Below are 16,490 nucleotides of genomic sequence, written 5' to 3'. Positions count from 1 at the left end.
GGGCCATGCAGTGGCTGCGAGCTGTTCTGGCCCCGGCAGAGGAGATAGCGGTACGGCTGAAGAGAAAGCCCACTGTCAGTTCATAAATTGCGGCCATATTGTGCAAGTGTCGTTCGCATGAGCGACTACATATCACCGCCACTGAGTTTGCCCTTTCATACAGTACCTCCGACTCCACAGTACACGCTGCCGATTGGTTACGTCAAGACGACTTGACTTGACCATCCTCACACATCTAAGCAAAATTGTAGCATTCGCGAGCACAGCGATTTGATTCACGTCGTCAGACACAGCGTTATCTTTAGGCAGTGGCGTTTAGTGATCAGAAATCGACTTGGCTGCCACATCGTGTTTCGTAAAGTGGTAACTTCGACTGGAGCATCTCGTATTTGCTATACGAGCACGAGCGGAGGCACGATCGATCGTAGGGCATACAACACCTCATAAACACCACCCGAGCCTTGCTGTCCTTCGAAAGATTATCAGCTTCTCGCCATCCCCTTCTGGTCCACGACGGGCAACATGGTCCAAGAGACCAATTTCGACGTCATTATTGTCGGAGCTGGGATCAGTGGAATCGACTGTGCCTATCGCCTCCAAGAACGCCTTCCACATCTCAGTTACGCCGTCCTTGACGGTCGAGGCGAGCTCGGCGGAACGTGGTCGCTCTTCAAGTATCCAGGCATACGCTCCGATAGCGACCTGATAACTTTTGGATTCCCATGGCATCCGTGGGAGTCGGAACGCGAGATTGCCACCGCCCCAGCCATCCTTGACTACCTCCAGGATGCATGCCAGAAGAACGGCATCGACAAGCGCATCCGCTACCACCACCATGTCTCCGAGTTGCACTGGAAGTCAGATCTGCAACTGTGGCAAGTCAAGGTCCTTCTGAACCACACTCCACAAACCCCCTCAACAAACACCCGAATGTTCCACGCCAGGTACATCGTGATGGGCACAGGCTACTATGACTACCACGAGCCTTTAGCCACATCAGTACCTGGCTTGGAAATGTTCAAGGGCTCGCTCATTCACCCACAGTTCTGGCCAACAGACCTGGACCATAAGAACAAACGCGTGGCGATCATTGGCTCCGGCGCCACAGCGGTCACCATACTTCCGGCAATGGCTCAGACCGCCGAGAAAGTCACCATGATTCAACGCTCACCTGGATTCTTCTTCACGCCGCCCCTATCAGATGGTTTCAACATTTGGGCCAAGCGGTGGCTGCCAGCAGGCCTTGCATATCGTGTAATGCGGGCTCGAATGATCGTGATCTTGTTCCTGCTCATCAACTTTTGCTGGTGGTTCCCGAACACGGCCTCGAGGTTCCTCAAAGGCGAAACGAAAAAGCTCTTACCGCCTGACACCCACCTCAAGATGGACCCTGACTTCACGCCAGCCTACACCCCGATGCAGCAGCGACTATGCATCTCACCTGGAGGCGACTTCTTTGACGCCATAAAATCCGACAAGGGCGACATCGTCACCGGCCAGATCGAGCGCGTCGAGGCAAATGGCGTGCGCATGACGGACGGCCGCTTCGTGGAGGCAGACATCCTGATCACCGCCACGGGTCTCAAGATTCATATCGGCGGCCACAGTAAGCTTTTTGTCGATGGTGAGGAAGTTCCCTACAGCTCAAGATTCGTTTGGAAGGGCACCATGCTGCAGGACGTGCCCAATTTTGCGTTCGTGGTTGGGTATGTCGACACACCGTGGACTCTGGGGAGTGATGCAACTGCTCGACTGTTCACGCGTATCATCAAGGAGGCGGAAAGGCGGAAAGCTGCGTTTGTAATGCCAAAGCTGACCGAGAAGGAGGAGAGGGAGGTAAAAGTTGTTCCGTATATTGGGTTGAATAGCACCTACCTGAAGCGTGGCAAGGAGTTGGGGTGTTTTCCCAAGGGCGGTGATCGAGGACCTTGGGTGCCGCGGCATTCGTATATGAAGGACAACTGGGCGGCGAACTATGGGTCCATGAATGGGCTTGTGTTTAGAGGACGAACAACGAAGTGAGCTGGTTCAGTAGGCTTCAAGCGATTCTTCGTCGACAGCATCGCGGAAGACATCAGGCATTTTCGGGATCACTGCTCTGCAGCAATGTGTCGGGCACATATGTAGAAAGACAACATGCATTTCTACCCAGTCGCCTGTATTGTATGAGTGAGTAAGCACCCAAAGTTCACCTCATCCAGTGACCTCCGCCCGAGTGAGAGTCCTCAGACGGGCACGGGAGGCCTGATTCCAGAGTCGCGACAACCGTGCCCTTCTGGCCAAGTACCTGGGTAGACGGTACCAGCACTCTGCTACTCTGCTTCGGAAGGCAGTATCATAGACCCAACGCCTGATAGGGCGATAGCCCAGGGTCTTGTCGAAACTCGGGCAGCCACTCGGCGCAAACTTAGTCCTTGCCTTGTGCGGACAGGCCGCATCTCCTCATAAAGTGTATTCCGTCCTCTCGGATTTAGCATACTCAGAGCGATTGCTACTGACATGCGTTCTATGCGATGTGCGCCGACGATGAAACGATCTGGAATCTTGAATGCAGGTAGGTTTTGCGAAGGAGGCTATAAAGATGCACGGATCGCTCTTGCCAACACAGCAGCATCAGAGCCTGCTCAATGAACAGGTACAGGCACTACGAAGGTGACAACTGAACACTGGAGGTCAAGTGATAAAACCGTGATTTCAGCAGTAGCAACCAAGAACACCATTCCGAGCGTCCCGCAACACAGCTGGACAGTATCATCATCACAACCTACCGACTCATCCCCCTCACTCCCACAACCAAGCCCTCGACAATGGCCACCACCAGCACCACCACCACCACCACCAGCACCAATCCGCGCCGCACAGTCCTAATAACAGGCTCCTCCTCCGGCTTCGGCCTCGCCCTCACCCGCCACTTCCTCTCCGGCCCATCAAACTGGAACGTCATTGCCACCTCTCGCAACCCCCAGCGCACCCCGGACCTCGTCGCCGAAGTCGAGGCATCTGGTCGTGGCGCCTGGCTGCAACTCGACGTCTGCGATCCGCAATCCAAGATCGACGAGGTGATCGCGCAGGCGGGTGGATTATTCCACGGTGCCGGTATCGATGTAGTGTTCAACAACGCCGGGTACAGCGTGCTGGGCGTGGTCGAGACGATCGATGAGGAGGCGGCGAGGAAGCAAATGGATGCGAATTTCTGGGGGACGTTGAAGGTGTGCAAGGCGGTCATCCCGGGGTTGAGAGAAAGAGGCAGAGGTGGGTGGATCGTGAATTTCAGCAGTATTGCTGGCTTGATGGCGGGGATGACTTGTGGGGTTTATGCCGGGAGTAAATTCGCCGTTGAGGGTGAGTCTCCTTGTTTTCTCTGTAGTCGCTCAGCGTTCGTTGTGTTGAGAATGAGTTGCTAACAAGATCCATACAAAAGGCCTAACCGAATCCCTCGCCCAAGAAATCGCCCCCTTCAACATCTCCACCCTCCTCGTTGAACCAGGCATGTTCCAGACGAATTTCTTCAACGAATCCAACGCCATGAACCTTGCCCCTTTACCCGCGCACTACCGCGGCACAGCCGCCGAAGAGCAGCACACAAAATTCGCCAACGCTGGGAAGGCCACGCTCAGGGGTGACGTGGACAAGGCGGCAGCGAGAGTGAGAGAGGTGGTGGAGGGAAAGTTGGTGTTGGAGGGAAGCAGTGGGGAGGGGAGTGTGAAGAGGTTGATCTTGGGGCCGGATGCATTTGGGCGGGCGGTGAATACTCTGGGTGGGAAGTTGGAGGAGGTTAGGAGGCAAGAGGAGATTAGTGGGAGTACGGATCGGGATGATTTTGATGGTTGAGGATCGCCGTTCTGCTGTCAATCTATGTACCTACTTGCCCCGACCTTTCCAAATCAGCCGCTTGTCAATTTGGAAATGCGTGGTATCGATTTGAAGAAAAGAATGCCTGCGTTGAATAATGTCCCCGTGCCTGCTCCAAAAACAATGCTATCGCAGGTAGTGATGTTCTCCACGCCGTAGGAAAACGAGAAGCTTGTATGTACTTCGTGACGACGTCGACAGTCGCCATTGAAAATCGACAGGTGTGCACAGGCGTTAGTAGTCGTAAAGTGTCGTGTCGCGCAGACAACTCCAGTAGATGAGCCGCCCAAAATTTAAAGAATAGTCGTGTAGCTTCGTTGATTTGTGTGTGTCGACATGAATCAACACCAGATGAACGGTCTCGCATTCGTGTCCTACCAATTGCCTCCAGTTCGCATAGTGACTGAATCCATGCCATACGATCCAGAGAAGAGCTGCTGTCGAATGCTGTTCTGCTGCTGTGATGAGCCGGTATTGCTTGCTCGCAGCCAGCCCAAAGCATTCATGAGCTCGCTGTACGCGTCCTTGAGTAGACCGCCACTCTTCTCGTTGTGAATGCGGAGCTTCTCTTCCCAGCCGTTGTACTGCAGGTTCATGCCTCCGCCTCGCTTGCTGGCTTCTTTAATGACCGCCGTCCATGCTCTCGAGATCTCCTCATACGCGTCGTGCTTGGCCCGGTTGTATTGCGGGGTATCCCACTCTGGCATATCATGAATTATCTGAGTAACGTTGTCAAGATACTCGAAAGAGACCGAGGTTTGTGGTTCGTGTGGTGGTAGGAAAGGAGGTGTAAAGTCGGTCAAGGCATCAAGAAGAGCTCGCCACTGCGGTCGGACTCTATCGTAGCAGTAATCCGACTTCGGATTGGGATCAAGCGGGAAGGCGTTGATTAACCGATTGTAGTATTGCCGTAGAACTTGCAAGGTGCTCTGGACACTAGGTCGCGGGCTGATTCGTACGACGTCTCGTGTGAGTTCTGGATTTCGCTCGATGAGAGATGTGAGGACCGAGCTCAACTGGTCTTTGTCCAAGGTCTCCAGCAAGCGCTCCACAGGGAAGGGTCCTTCTCGGATCTCGGATTTTGGTCTCTTTCTCGATGATGGTGCCAATGTAGGCGGTAGTCTGGCGTTCGATATTGCAGGAGAAGTGGTCATCTCATCGTCGCGATCGGGAGAGGGAGACGCTTTCCGCTTGCGGGGGTTCTGTGCAGACACTGATACATGGCGGTTAGCTCCGGAGTCATGGTACGATTGACCTGACATACTAGATCTTGTAGGAGATAGACGATGCTCATGAAGATGTGGAGGAAATGGTGTTGGAGCAAGAAGGCTATGCATATTGGTGGTGTTGATGCCTCTGAATTGGCGTCTTGCCGGCAGGTGCAGACAATGAGAAAGGCAGTTTCACTGCAGGTCGGCGGTAGGTGTGGACCAGATGCAAACAGATTGGCAGTCGAATGGCGTGCGCCCAGCAGACGAGGGAGCTGACTCGAGTTAGGCAGTCGATAAAGTCGACTCTGTTGTTTGGGAGATGTAGAGATGTGTTTTGAGGTGGATGGGAGAGTAGATGAGAGGTTGCTGAACAACGTGGACGAAACGAGGACGAGTGGCACGGGCCTCCCACTTGGAACTCGGCCTTGAAGCCTATTGGCTTGAGGGTTAGGGCTCGAAAGTCAACTTCGACTTTCAGCTTCATCAGGTTCTGCGACCTCTTCAATAACATCCATGGAAAGATTCTTAGTGCAGCTTCAGATTCTCACGCCGGTCTTGGACGTTGTCCTCAAAGCGTCGGAGACAATAGAAACGCTACTGAGTTCGCCGAGATCTGACGTTGAGATCACACATAGTCTCGTAGCAATGGATCAATGCCTGGAATTCTTATCGTCATGGTAACTTTATATGTACAGTATTTGACAACCACTATATTCCCTCGGACCAGCCGCTGCAAAAGTGGCGACTCGCTCCGATACCAACGCTGTCCCCAGGTGTAGAGGACTTCCATTTCATTACGCTGCTCTATTCAAAAGTTCCCGGACATTTGACAAAGGAAGGTAGGCCAACCGGCCAGGACCTTCAGACCAACCGCAGCGAAAGTAAGGCCCATCGTCTACGGCGCTCCCGTGCACACACTTTCATCACAAATGACACGGAACCCCAGATCCTTGCCCGGCTTACCCTCACAATCTCCATCCAGTGGCAGATACCTCTGAATCGCGTCCAGGGTCGAGCTCGAGTTATAGTTGAAGTAGAGCGGCGTTGATGGGTTGAAGGTCTCGCGATAGACTTGGAGGATCTCTATTCTGCGTGTCAGTACCGCGAAGCCTAAAGTGGATTGGAAGAGACTTACTCTCCAAATGGACCGTCAACTCAGGCACCACAGAAGCGCGTACGCCCGCGCCGACGCCGACGCCGTCGAAGCGCACGTCTGAGAGCTCGCCCTTGAGGTCATCAATCTTCTCCGGGCCGAAGAGGGAGACTGTGCGATTGGCAGTTAGCTTTCGATCTGAGGGATCTGATGTCTGGGGAAGGTAAGGCGAGTATTGACTTACACCTGCAATTATACCCGGCATCAATAATCCTTTGATGGTCAGCTCGAAGTGTGGCGTCGATTACGGCTGGATCGAAGCCTTGGGCGGCAACGAGCGGGTGATAGCCCGATAGGCCGGTGAGGAACACGTTGAGCTCGCCACAGGTTGCTGGCTTTGGATCTGCTGGCGGGTTAGGTGGTGGTGTTGGAACGCCTTGCTTCTGAGGGGCGGGCAGCGCAAAGCTGGGCGCGAGAATGGTGGCGAAGAGTGCCAGAGGTAGGATTTTGGAATGCATTTTAATCTCAAGTGATGCTGTTTGACTATGGGTGTTGCGTTCGAGAGGCTTTGACTGTGCTGTGTGGAGAAGTGAAACTACAGATGTGTCCCAACCTCGTCACCCTCTCGAGATATATATACGCCATGACATGCTCTGGACGACGCTGTCCATCAGGCCCGCGCGTTCGTCGTCGTCATCTTGGTCGGGCCCGGCGCAAAGGTTGTTCAATCACGGCGTCGGCCAGGACATGCCCTCTGATTCCGAGCCCGACGCCGGGCAACTTGGGAGACATGGCACGCGCGTCCTGGCTCGCAAAATGAGCTGTGATGCAATATCATTTCTCGAGGACTGGGAGGCACAGAGGCAGCCCAGCGTTTACTGTGATCATCACCATAAGGTATGTCTTGCTGCGCTGGGTAGCCCGGCGCGACTGCTTACCTTGTTGAGGAAATCTGACTGCTTCTTTCAGACTAGCCGGCTGGGGTAAAGGGAGATTCGAGGACTTCGACGAGGTGCCCAAGTCAGAGCAGAAGACAAGGTATCCAAGGTACGAGAAGAGCAGGCGCATTGCGCGCTCTCGGAACGGTGCTGTGATTTTGCCCGTTGTGAACAGGCATAAAGGCCCGAGATACCTGGTATCTGATCTGCTAGAGTTCGTGCGAGCCACTGCATTGGGTGTTCGAAAATGCCGTCCGCCGACCTTCCGAGCAACTAGGTCAAGACCAGGGGTTGTAAGCCTCAAGAAGTAGATACTTGCTTGCTGCCATGTTGCGTTGACCTCCTGACGCGGCCTAGCAGGCTAGCCTCAAGCATGACCAAGCTCATGGGTGGACGACGTAGCGCCAAGCCAGGTGCCTCAACGTGATGAAGTAGATTAGGCGTTCCGCCCCCAAGATCCGGGGTACGCCCACCCTCCAGCGACCTTACGAGATTGGCGAGGGAATGCTCTCGGGATTGGCTACCTGAAATTTATTGTTGACCACTATCGTATGACAGATCCAAGTATCCATGGATATGACTTGCGTGATTCCTCATCACGAAAGGAGGCGTAAAATGGCGCAAGCTCTTGACCTGACGGTGCGATCGCGGCAAGAGTGATGCCCGACCTTCATGCCAAGGATATGGCTGCTTCATTGAGCCCGTGGCTCTCGCATTTTGGTGCCATCCGGTGATTGTCGGAAGTCGGTGTCCTGCAGACCGTCAATAGACGGCACCTGCCCTCGGGCTCAAACGAAGACCTCACTACCCTTGAACGCCTTCACCTCAGGCGCCTCTTTGCTTGCACCACCCCCCTCACCAACCTCAACCTGACTATCCCAAAACACTCCATCCGCACCGCTCGGTCGGCTTCCCGCAAGTGTACAATCTTGACCGGTTTCACTTGGCTCGCTAGGCGGCCAGATGTCGCTCTTCAGTCCACTCAAGAGCGTCTGTACCTCTTCCATGCCCTCCATCACAGTCCTCGCCTCCTCCCGCCTTCCCCGTCTCGCCAACCCGCCCAAAAGCCTTCTCACTTCCTCGTGCGTCCCATTCCACCGCTCTATCAGTCTTGCTAGACTGTTCACCAGGTATTCCTCCTCGTACACGCTTCCTTTCTTGCCCCGCGCGCGCTTCCGCTCTTCTTTGCGCTTTGTCTTGGATGTTTTCCGGGAAGCTGTGCTGAGTTGGGTCCCACCGAATTTCGAGCCCGCGCCGGCGCGCGTGAAGAGAGAGCCGTTGGCGAAGGTTGTGGTCGTCATGTCTGTCGGGGCAAGGGAGATGTTGTCCGGTATGTTATCACCGCCCTCGCCGCTAGGCAGGTTCGTCGCATCTCCGCCGTAAAACGCCAAGGGGTCAGCGGCCTTGATGGCGCGCAACTCAGCGAGTCGGGGTGGCTGAGAGGTCGCTTGTGAGCGGACGTCGGCGAGGAGGGACAGAATTGATGCGAGTTGTGTGCTCAGCGCGGGATCAATGATTTCGGGGATGGATGTGGGGGAGATGCGGGAGAGGAGAAGGATGCGTCGGCGAAGTAGGAGCCTTTGCAGAGCAGAGATGCGGCTTCAGTGGGAGATGAGAGGTAGTGCTCGTGAATGTATGCTGCGGAGCGGTAGTCGCGATTTTGCTCGCTGAGAGTAGTTGCTAGCGTAGTGGCGAGGGAGGTGAGTTGTTCTGGAGGGTAGTTGGAGAGGCTGGCACATGAGAGAGCCTCGCGCCACGCGTGGGCTAGGGTATAGAGATTGCAGGCGAGATCGAACTGGCCGAGTGTTTCGTAGAGGATGGCGGCTTGTAGATGGGAGTTCTTCTCCGCTAGGTAGGCGGCGTAGTGCTTTGTGATGGTCGCATGGTGAGTCGGGGAGTACTTGTACAGCGAGAGAGCTTCGGAGTAGAGTGAATGCTTGATGGTGTAGGCTTCGATAGCTTCGTGGTCCTCCATGGCATGGAGAGATTCCAGTGCTTTAGCATAACTCTTGAGGTGATTATCAATGATGTACTTTCTCTTCAGGATGGGCAAAGCATGCAAGTCCTGCAAGAACGGCATGTACTCCCTGGGGTCTCGTTGAGCGTTCTGTGCTACCAGTAATGTGATCTCTAGGTCGTACATAGCCAATGCCGTATTGTAGAGGCGTGTGGCATCCGTCAAGAAACAAAGATGCGAGATCGCGAGATCTGCTTCGGTAGGAGAGTTGCTGTGAAGTCGAGAGACAAGCGCCAGGGCTGCTTCGAGATCTGGCGGTCGTTTGCAGACATGTGCCGTGATGATGTTCTGGGTATAGCCAGGATTGTTTGAAGGCATCGTCTCAAGGGCCGTCATCATCGCTGCACAAATACTGTTGACTTTGCTGGCCGGTTTGTGCTCCACTGCTGACGAGACAGCTGGCTCGTTCTCGAGATCACCAGCGAGTTGTAGAGTGTCCCGATACAAGGTCTGTGTGACATCTTCTTCTTTGAGCTTTGCAATGAACTCATCAATTCGACTTGGTTTCTTCAGCTGCTCGATGAATTTGACAATGTTGACCCTGAATGCATGTGGCTGAAAATCATAAAGGATATTCATGTCGACTTGCTGAGCTTGACACGCAAGAAACGCGGCCTTGTAGTCCAGCTCTTTGATATGTTTTCTGATACCAGCCAGGACAAGTACTCGCGGGTAGATTGTTTCGAGATTACCTCGTGGCATCTGTAGCACAACTGCGTAGGTGGAAGGCATGACAGTGACGAGTCGGGCACCTCTTTCGATACTTCTACATCTCTCGTCCACTTCTGGCGTGTTGCTGGGCACTTTCATCTCATCTGGAGACACCAAATGGACAAATTTGAGGAGGTGCTGATTTGTTGTGAAGATCAAATGGGAGTCGGTGACCACGTATGAGGTACAGTCTTGCGCTATGACTATATCGTCGACTTTCAACGTGCCATCTGTGCCCAGACTGCACACATTGTACAACGGCGAGTGTCCGTTTCCAAGGAGTCTGGCACCTGAGTCGACAGTCTCCGTGAGGTGGAACAGCGTCGCGTCTGAGGCCGAGGGTTCCTGAACAATCATGATCGGATCGTACTTCTCCCTTGTTGGAAGGGAGATGTTACCATACAACGGCCCGACCTTGCCGTCAGTGCCTTGAACGACGATTCTCTCTTGCCTGACGTCCGTGATAAGATTTTGAGCAGGCGATCGAGCATGCGACTTGGGCTCCGTCCAGATTGGTGGATTGAGAGGCACGCCTCCACCGTAGTGTTCGCAGCGAGAGATGGATTCTGGATTGCCACGTTGCGCAGGCTCGAGCACATACACCACCTTGTTGCAGAGCTCGATCTGCGTCCGCGCCATCCGTAGTTCGATTTCGTCAGTCTGGAACAGAAGTGATATCTTCGATAAGGACGCGGAGAATCTTTTTAAGGATGTAGGAGAGCGAGTCCAAGCGTCCGCGTCTGGCCATGTGCAAACCTCGACGCCTTTCGTGGTGAGTACAGCAATGGTTTCTCCATCTGCGTCAACAGCGCAATCGACGATGTTGGTCTCGAAACTGACCTCGCAGAAGCTCATCGGAGGAGGAACGCCGGCCTGCCGAAGTGGTGTGAGTTTCAGTGTCTTCCCATCTATCACAGCAATAATACCATAGTCCTGACCAAGCACAACCGAGCCTCTGGCTACAGTAAAATGGTATTCGAGACTGAAGTGATCGCATCGATCTGACAACTGTAGTCGAAGGTGGGATTTCGGATGCCATTGAACGGTTAGTGCAGGTGCCTGGGGTGTCATGTCCACGTCTGCCATCAGCAACTCTTGTTTCAGATAGTAGTGGTAGTTCCCCATGGTCCAGAGCTGAATACGGTCGCAGAACCCTACGGCTAGCACCGATGAGTCTCCGTTCCAGTGCAGGCTGATGGACTTTGCCAGGTATCGAGCTCTATTGAGGACAGTCGGAGGTCGAACTGGCCATGTCGAAGACCGTTACGTTCGAAAAACACAACTTCCGCCTTATCTTGTGATCGCTTGATACCTGCTATGAGATTGCCGTATGGTCTCCATGACAGAGCACTCTCGAGGCCATCCACCGGCTCGCTTGCCGAGTCAAGAGCAGCTTCTCGGCTGAAGACTCTGATCGCACGTCGATGACCCGGCACAACGCTGTTCACGGCGAAGAACTGGCCGTCTCCTCGCCAGCTGATAGTGACTCGACCATCATCGTTAGGACTTGGCTTCCCGTCGTCCACGGTCTCAGGTAGGGTGGGGTCCTTGAGTGCCTTCGCCCTCTTGCCTTGAAACTGGGTCTCCTTCTTGCCCCATCCGACCGAGACGTGTTTGGACGCCTTGAGATCTTCTGAGTAGAGTGTTCTCTCTGTTACCGGCTCGAAGCCGCGACTCATCAACACCAGTGTGTCGCCTCGAGTGACAATGGCGAGTACTTCTTCGTCCGCTGCCCATGCTGCCGCCGCGATACCGACGTCGACGCTTCCAACGATCTCGATACGCTCCTGGTCTTCAGTCGGCTGTTCTCGAACAACAACAATATCACCTCCAGCAAGAAGCAAGCATGTAACCGCAGTGCCTGAAAAGTGGTGTAAGAGCAGAACTTCGTCGCACTCAAGTTCCGGTAGTGGACATGGCGCGTCCCATGACGCTATTGTCTCGAAGGCTGCAGTATGTGGCTGTCGACGTCGCAGTTCAATTATTGGTCTGTCAGCTGTTGGACCAAATGAGCAGATGGCAGCATTTGTGGTCGTGTCCCACGCCTTGGCTGTGAGTGGCAGTCCATCAGGCAACTGCACTGAGTCGAATCCTATGTTCCGGAGATTGCGCATGTTGTCCGTGGCGGCCCATAGCAGTTACTGAAGCCGCTGTCAGTACTGTTGCTTTTACAGTCCTATGCCTTTGTCCATGGCCTGGTTGTTCGCGGGAGCAAACAGACAAATTATTTCAATATCAAAATAAAGTGGAGCCCAACGACCAAATCGAGCACTGCAGCCAATAGGAGGACTTTCGAAACTACATGCATGACGGCGACTTGGACGTGTGGAAAACGGCAATGCGCCGTTTCGTGTGGGAAAAATGACAACATGACTGCTGCAAGTGCGTGGAAATTGATGCTTTGAGGGTTCATCGTTGACCTATGACTTTGTACACCACGATCGAACCTTCCATTCCCCAAAAGTCAATATCACTCCTGCCTTCACCTTGCCTGCTCAACCGTTCTTCTTTGTCTGGTACACTACCACATGGTCAGTCTGACAGCGATATTGTTCGTAAGGTTCGGCTTACCAGCGATAGCGAAGGGGAGTCCAAAACCACAGGCTGTGCCTCCATTAGTCTCTTGCATGAATCAACATATATTTTGCACTTGCCCATGAACGTCCAATACCTCACGGCGAAGAATCTCGTCTGTGTGTTGAATGGCAGATTGCTTCGTGGACCCTCGGGGTAGTGGTACGGGCTATCAAATCGTGCTCGAGTTGTAGAGAAGCCTCGACGGGTGAGGGGTGTCGCGGCCATTCTGGCGCGGACGGCGGTTTGAGCGAGCATCTGTAGGCAGTGAGTAAGCGAATTTGAAGTCGGGAAGTGTTCCGGAGCTCACAGTGTTGGTTCCGCTCGCTGTAGTGATCGAATTCGGGCAGAGAAAGGACCGTGGTTGCGGAAGTGAAGCTCGAAGCTCGCATGTCGTCGGCTTGAGATAGGGTTAGGGCTCGCGCTCACGGGCCGAACTTCAAATGACAGTGACAATGCAGGTGCAGGTGGAGCGAAATGATCGCATACTTCCCCAACTTCAAAAAGTTGTGAACCTCGATGTTCTACGACCGGGCCACATATATTTTCTTCCACGACCTGCAGCACGTAGAACCAGTGCGACAACATGGATGAGCTGTTCGACGCGTTCGAGGCGGCCCCTGCGCCTGCCGCTGCGCCTCGCCCAACCATGAATGGCAATACCGGCGACAAGAAGAACCTGAAGCGTACCGCAAATGGCATACTGAAGTCCGAGACCGATGCGCATGATTCAGAGGACGATAGCGATGACGGCGAGGTGTCATCGGACGCATCGGATGCAGGCTCGGAGGGCGACAACGAAGCCGAGACCGAACACAAGCGGCCGCGCCTTGAAGAAGAGCCCGAACCCATCGTTGCCGACACTTTTGAGACTGAACAACAACGAGAGGTTGCCGCTGGAGGCCTTGCAGGCGACTCAGAAGCAGACCGCGTCATACTATCCCATCAAGTTCGCCATCAGGTTGCTCTGCCACCGGACTATGCATACACCCCCATATCAGAACACAAGCCGCCCGCCGAACCCGCCAAAACCTACGAGTTCCAGTTGGATCCCTTTCAGCAGGTTTCGATATATTCGATACAGCGCAACGAGAGTGTCTTAGTGTCTGCGCATACGTCGGCAGGGAAGACAGTAGTAGCAGAGTATGCGATCGCACAATGCGTCAAGAACAATCAGCGGGTCATCTACACAAGTCCGATCAAAGCCTTGAGCAACCAGAAGTACCGGGAATTCCAAGCTGAGTTCGGCGATGTTGGTTTGATGACTGGAGATGTTACCATCAATCCTACAGCCACTTGTCTCGTTATGACGACTGAGATTTTGCGATCTATGCTCTACCGAGGCTCCGAGATTATGCGGGAAGTCGGCTGGGTCATATTCGATGAGATCCACTATCTGCGTGACAAGACCAGAGGCGTAGTCTGGGAAGAGACGATCATTCTGTTGCCTGACAAAGTACGATATGTCTTCCTATCGGCGACAATACCAAACGCCATGCAGTTCGCTGAGTGGATCACCAAAATTCACAAGCAACCCTGTCACGTTGTCTACACCGACTTCAGACCTACTCCTCTGCAGCATTACTTCTTTCCGAGTGGCGCCGACGGCATCAACCTCATTGTGGACGAGAAGGGTGTCTTCCGAGAAGAGAACTTCCAGAAATCGATGAGCACGATAGCAGAGAAAGAAGGCGACGATCCAGCCAATGCGATGGCGAAGCGAAAAGGCAGGGGCAAAGACAAGAGACTCAACAAGGGTGGTACGAAAGGTCCGTCCGACATCTGGAAAATCGTGCGAATGATCATCACCAAGAACTACAACCCTGTCATTGTCTTCAGTTTCAGCAAGCGAGACTGCGAGGCTCATGCCCTTCAAATGGCCTCGATGGTCTTCAACGACGACAGCGAGAAAGCCATGGTGCGAAAGGTCTTCGATAGTGCCCTCGAGACCCTCGCCCCAGAGGACAAAGAGCTGCCACAGATTCAGCACTTACTACCACTCCTACAACGAGGCATCGGCATACACCATGCAGGTTTGTTGCCCATACTGAAGGAAACGATCGAAATTCTGTTCCAGGAAGGTCTGATCAAGGTCTTGTTCGCGACCGAGACCTTCTCTATTGGTCTGAATATGCCTGCTAAGACAGTAGTTTTCACCAACGTCCGCAAATTCGACGGCGTCGCACAGCGATGGCTGACCGCATCCGAGTTCATCCAGATGTCAGGTCGAGCAGGTCGACGAGGCTTGGACGACCGTGGCATCGTCATCATGATGATCAATCAGCAGATGGAACCAGATGTCGCGAAAAGTATCGTGCGTGGAGAACAGGACAAGCTCAACTCAGCATTCTATCTCGGTTACAACATGGTCCTCAACCTCCTACGAGTCGAGGGCATCTCACCAGAATTCATGCTCGAACACTGCTTTCACCAGTTCCAATCCCTAGCCAGCGTATCAGACCTCGAAAAAGAACTCCGAAAGCTCGACGTCGAAAAGCAGGAAATGATCATCGAGGACGAAAACCTCATCAAGGCCTACTACGAACTCCGCAAACAACTCGACGCTTACGCCGAGGAGATGCGTAACATCATCATCCACCCGAACTTCTGCCTTCCTTTCATGCAGCCCGGCCGCCTCGTCCACATCAAAGACGGCGAGCACGACTTCGGCTGGGGCGCCGTCATCAATTTCCTCCGCCGCGAGCCCGACCGCAATAACCGAGAAGCCACCCTCGCCCCGCAAGAATCCTGGACCATCGACGTCGCCCTTGAGTGTGCCGATTCAGGCCACTCAATCGGCACCAACGCCTTCAACTCCCTGCCCCCCGGCATCCGCCCCGCCTCCTCAGACCCCACCTCCAAATCGTGCGTCGAAGTGGTTCCTGTCCTCCTCAAATGCGTCCACGGCATCTCCACCTTCCGCATCTTCCCGCCCAGAGACCTGACCACCTCCGCCGACCGCGCCAAAATCCAACGCGCCCTCGCCGAAGTCCAAAAACGCTTCCCCGACGGCATCCCCAAACTCGACCCCATCGAGCAGATGAACATCACAGACAACACCTTCAAAGACCTCGTCCGCAAGATCGAAGTCATGGAGTCGCGCCTCGTCGCTAGCCCCTTACACAACTCCCCAAGACTAGAACGGCTGTGGAACGAATACGCCGCCAAGGTAGTCGTGACAGATCGCATCCGCGAAATCAAGAAGAAGATCCAAGACGCGCACGCGATCCTCCAGCTCGACGAGCTCAAGAACCGCAAGCGCGTGTTGCGGCGGCTGCAGTTCATCAATGACGATGAAGTCGTCCAGCTTAAAGCCCGGGTTGCCTGCCAGATCTCCACGGGCGACGAGCTCATGTTGAGCGAACTCCTCTTCAACCGCTTCTTCAACGACTTGTCTCCAGAAGAGATCGCCGCCGTATGTTCGTGTTTCGTGTTCGAGGAGCGCGTCAACGAAACACCCGTACTGCCAGACGAGCTGGCGCGGCCGCTGCGGGAGATTCAGAAGCAGGCGAAGATTATCGCGAAAGTGAGTGTCGAGAGTAAGATGGCGGTCAACGAGGAGGAGTATGTGCAGGGGTTCAAGTGGCAGTTGATGCCTGTACTGCTCGCGTGGGCGCAGGGGAAGAGCTTTGGGGAGATTTGGTGAGTCTACCCTTGTTATTGTGTCGAGCTGTGTGTGTGTGTATGTGCTAATATGATCGAACAGCAAAATGACAGACGTCTACGAAGGCTCCCTAATCCGCACGTTCCGCCGCCTCGAGGAACTCCTCCGGCAGATGGGCGAGGCGTCCAAGGTCATGGGCAGCGAAGAGCTTGAGAAGAAGTTTGACGAGGCGCTCAAAAAGGTCAGACGCGATATTGTTGCGGCGCAGAGTCTGTATCTGTAGCGTAGATCAGTAGATGATAGCTTGGGGAGGCAGAGCTTTCTTAGTCCTGCTGTGGCGAGATCCACGAGGTGGCATGGACGAGATCGATCGCTTCACAGAATGGCGGTAGCATTTGGGCGCGGCATGGTGCCATGGTCCTTGGACGATGTCAAATCCGTCGTCTCAAGACTCGCGGGTCGCGAGTAATTCTCGGACCTCTTGATAGAC

The 16,490-nt window shown here is 54.1% G+C and overlaps 7 protein-coding genes across 7 annotated transcripts; 3 read left to right on the top strand and 4 right to left on the bottom strand.

Moving 5' to 3' along the window:
- Positions 1–522: 522 nt before the first annotated feature.
- Positions 523–2,022, top strand: AB675_6436 (Baeyer-Villiger monooxygenase; the record flags this gene model as incomplete). The annotated part of the gene is made up of 1 exon (XM_018146728.1): positions 523–2,022. The coding sequence occupies one exon, from the start codon at positions 523–525 to the stop codon at positions 2,020–2,022; it is 1,500 nt and encodes a 499-aa protein (XP_018004115.1).
- A 785-nt stretch (positions 2,023–2,807) lies between these two features.
- AB675_6435 (putative oxido) lies at positions 2,808–3,831 on the top strand (the record flags this gene model as incomplete). Its single annotated transcript, XM_018146727.1, has 2 exons — positions 2,808–3,342; positions 3,422–3,831. 2 exons carry the CDS (start codon positions 2,808–2,810, stop codon positions 3,829–3,831), a joined length of 945 nt encoding a protein of 314 aa, XP_018004103.1.
- Positions 3,832–4,226: 395 nt separating this feature from the next.
- AB675_6434 (Tethering factor for nuclear proteasome sts1) lies at positions 4,227–6,674 on the bottom strand (the record flags this gene model as incomplete). The annotated part of the gene is made up of 4 exons (XM_018146726.1): positions 4,227–5,065; positions 6,027–6,146; positions 6,199–6,327; positions 6,401–6,674. The coding sequence occupies 4 exons, from the start codon at positions 6,672–6,674 to the stop codon at positions 4,227–4,229; spliced, it is 1,362 nt and encodes a 453-aa protein (XP_018003856.1).
- Positions 6,675–7,882: 1,208 nt separating this feature from the next.
- On the bottom strand, positions 7,883–8,395 carry AB675_6433 (Elongator complex protein 1; the record flags this gene model as incomplete). The annotated part of the gene is made up of 1 exon (XM_018146725.1): positions 7,883–8,395. The coding sequence occupies one exon, from the start codon at positions 8,393–8,395 to the stop codon at positions 7,883–7,885; it is 513 nt and encodes a 170-aa protein (XP_018003944.1).
- Positions 8,396–8,592: 197 nt separating this feature from the next.
- Positions 8,593–10,947, bottom strand: AB675_6432 (Elongator complex protein 1; the record flags this gene model as incomplete). Its single annotated transcript, XM_018146724.1, has 1 exon — positions 8,593–10,947. One exon carries the CDS (start codon positions 10,945–10,947, stop codon positions 8,593–8,595), a length of 2,355 nt encoding a protein of 784 aa, XP_018004112.1.
- A 35-nt stretch (positions 10,948–10,982) lies between these two features.
- On the bottom strand, positions 10,983–11,936 carry AB675_6431 (Elongator complex protein 1; the record flags this gene model as incomplete). Its single annotated transcript, XM_018146723.1, has 1 exon — positions 10,983–11,936. The coding sequence occupies one exon, from the start codon at positions 11,934–11,936 to the stop codon at positions 10,983–10,985; it is 954 nt and encodes a 317-aa protein (XP_018003682.1).
- A 1,046-nt stretch (positions 11,937–12,982) lies between these two features.
- AB675_6430 (ATP-dependent RNA helicase mtr4) lies at positions 12,983–16,283 on the top strand (the record flags this gene model as incomplete). The annotated part of the gene is made up of 2 exons (XM_018146722.1): positions 12,983–16,038; positions 16,103–16,283. The coding sequence occupies 2 exons, from the start codon at positions 12,983–12,985 to the stop codon at positions 16,281–16,283; spliced, it is 3,237 nt and encodes a 1,078-aa protein (XP_018003939.1).
- Positions 16,284–16,490: the final 207 nt, after the last annotated feature.

The sequence above is a fragment of the Cyphellophora attinorum genome, assembly GCF_001299255.1.
Source record: "Cyphellophora attinorum strain CBS 131958 chromosome Unknown Contig4, whole genome shotgun sequence".
NCBI lineage: Eukaryota > Fungi > Ascomycota > Eurotiomycetes > Chaetothyriales > Cyphellophoraceae > Cyphellophora > Cyphellophora attinorum.
Note: the sequence above shows the minus strand (reverse complement) of the source record. Positions and strands in the feature narration are given on the sequence as shown.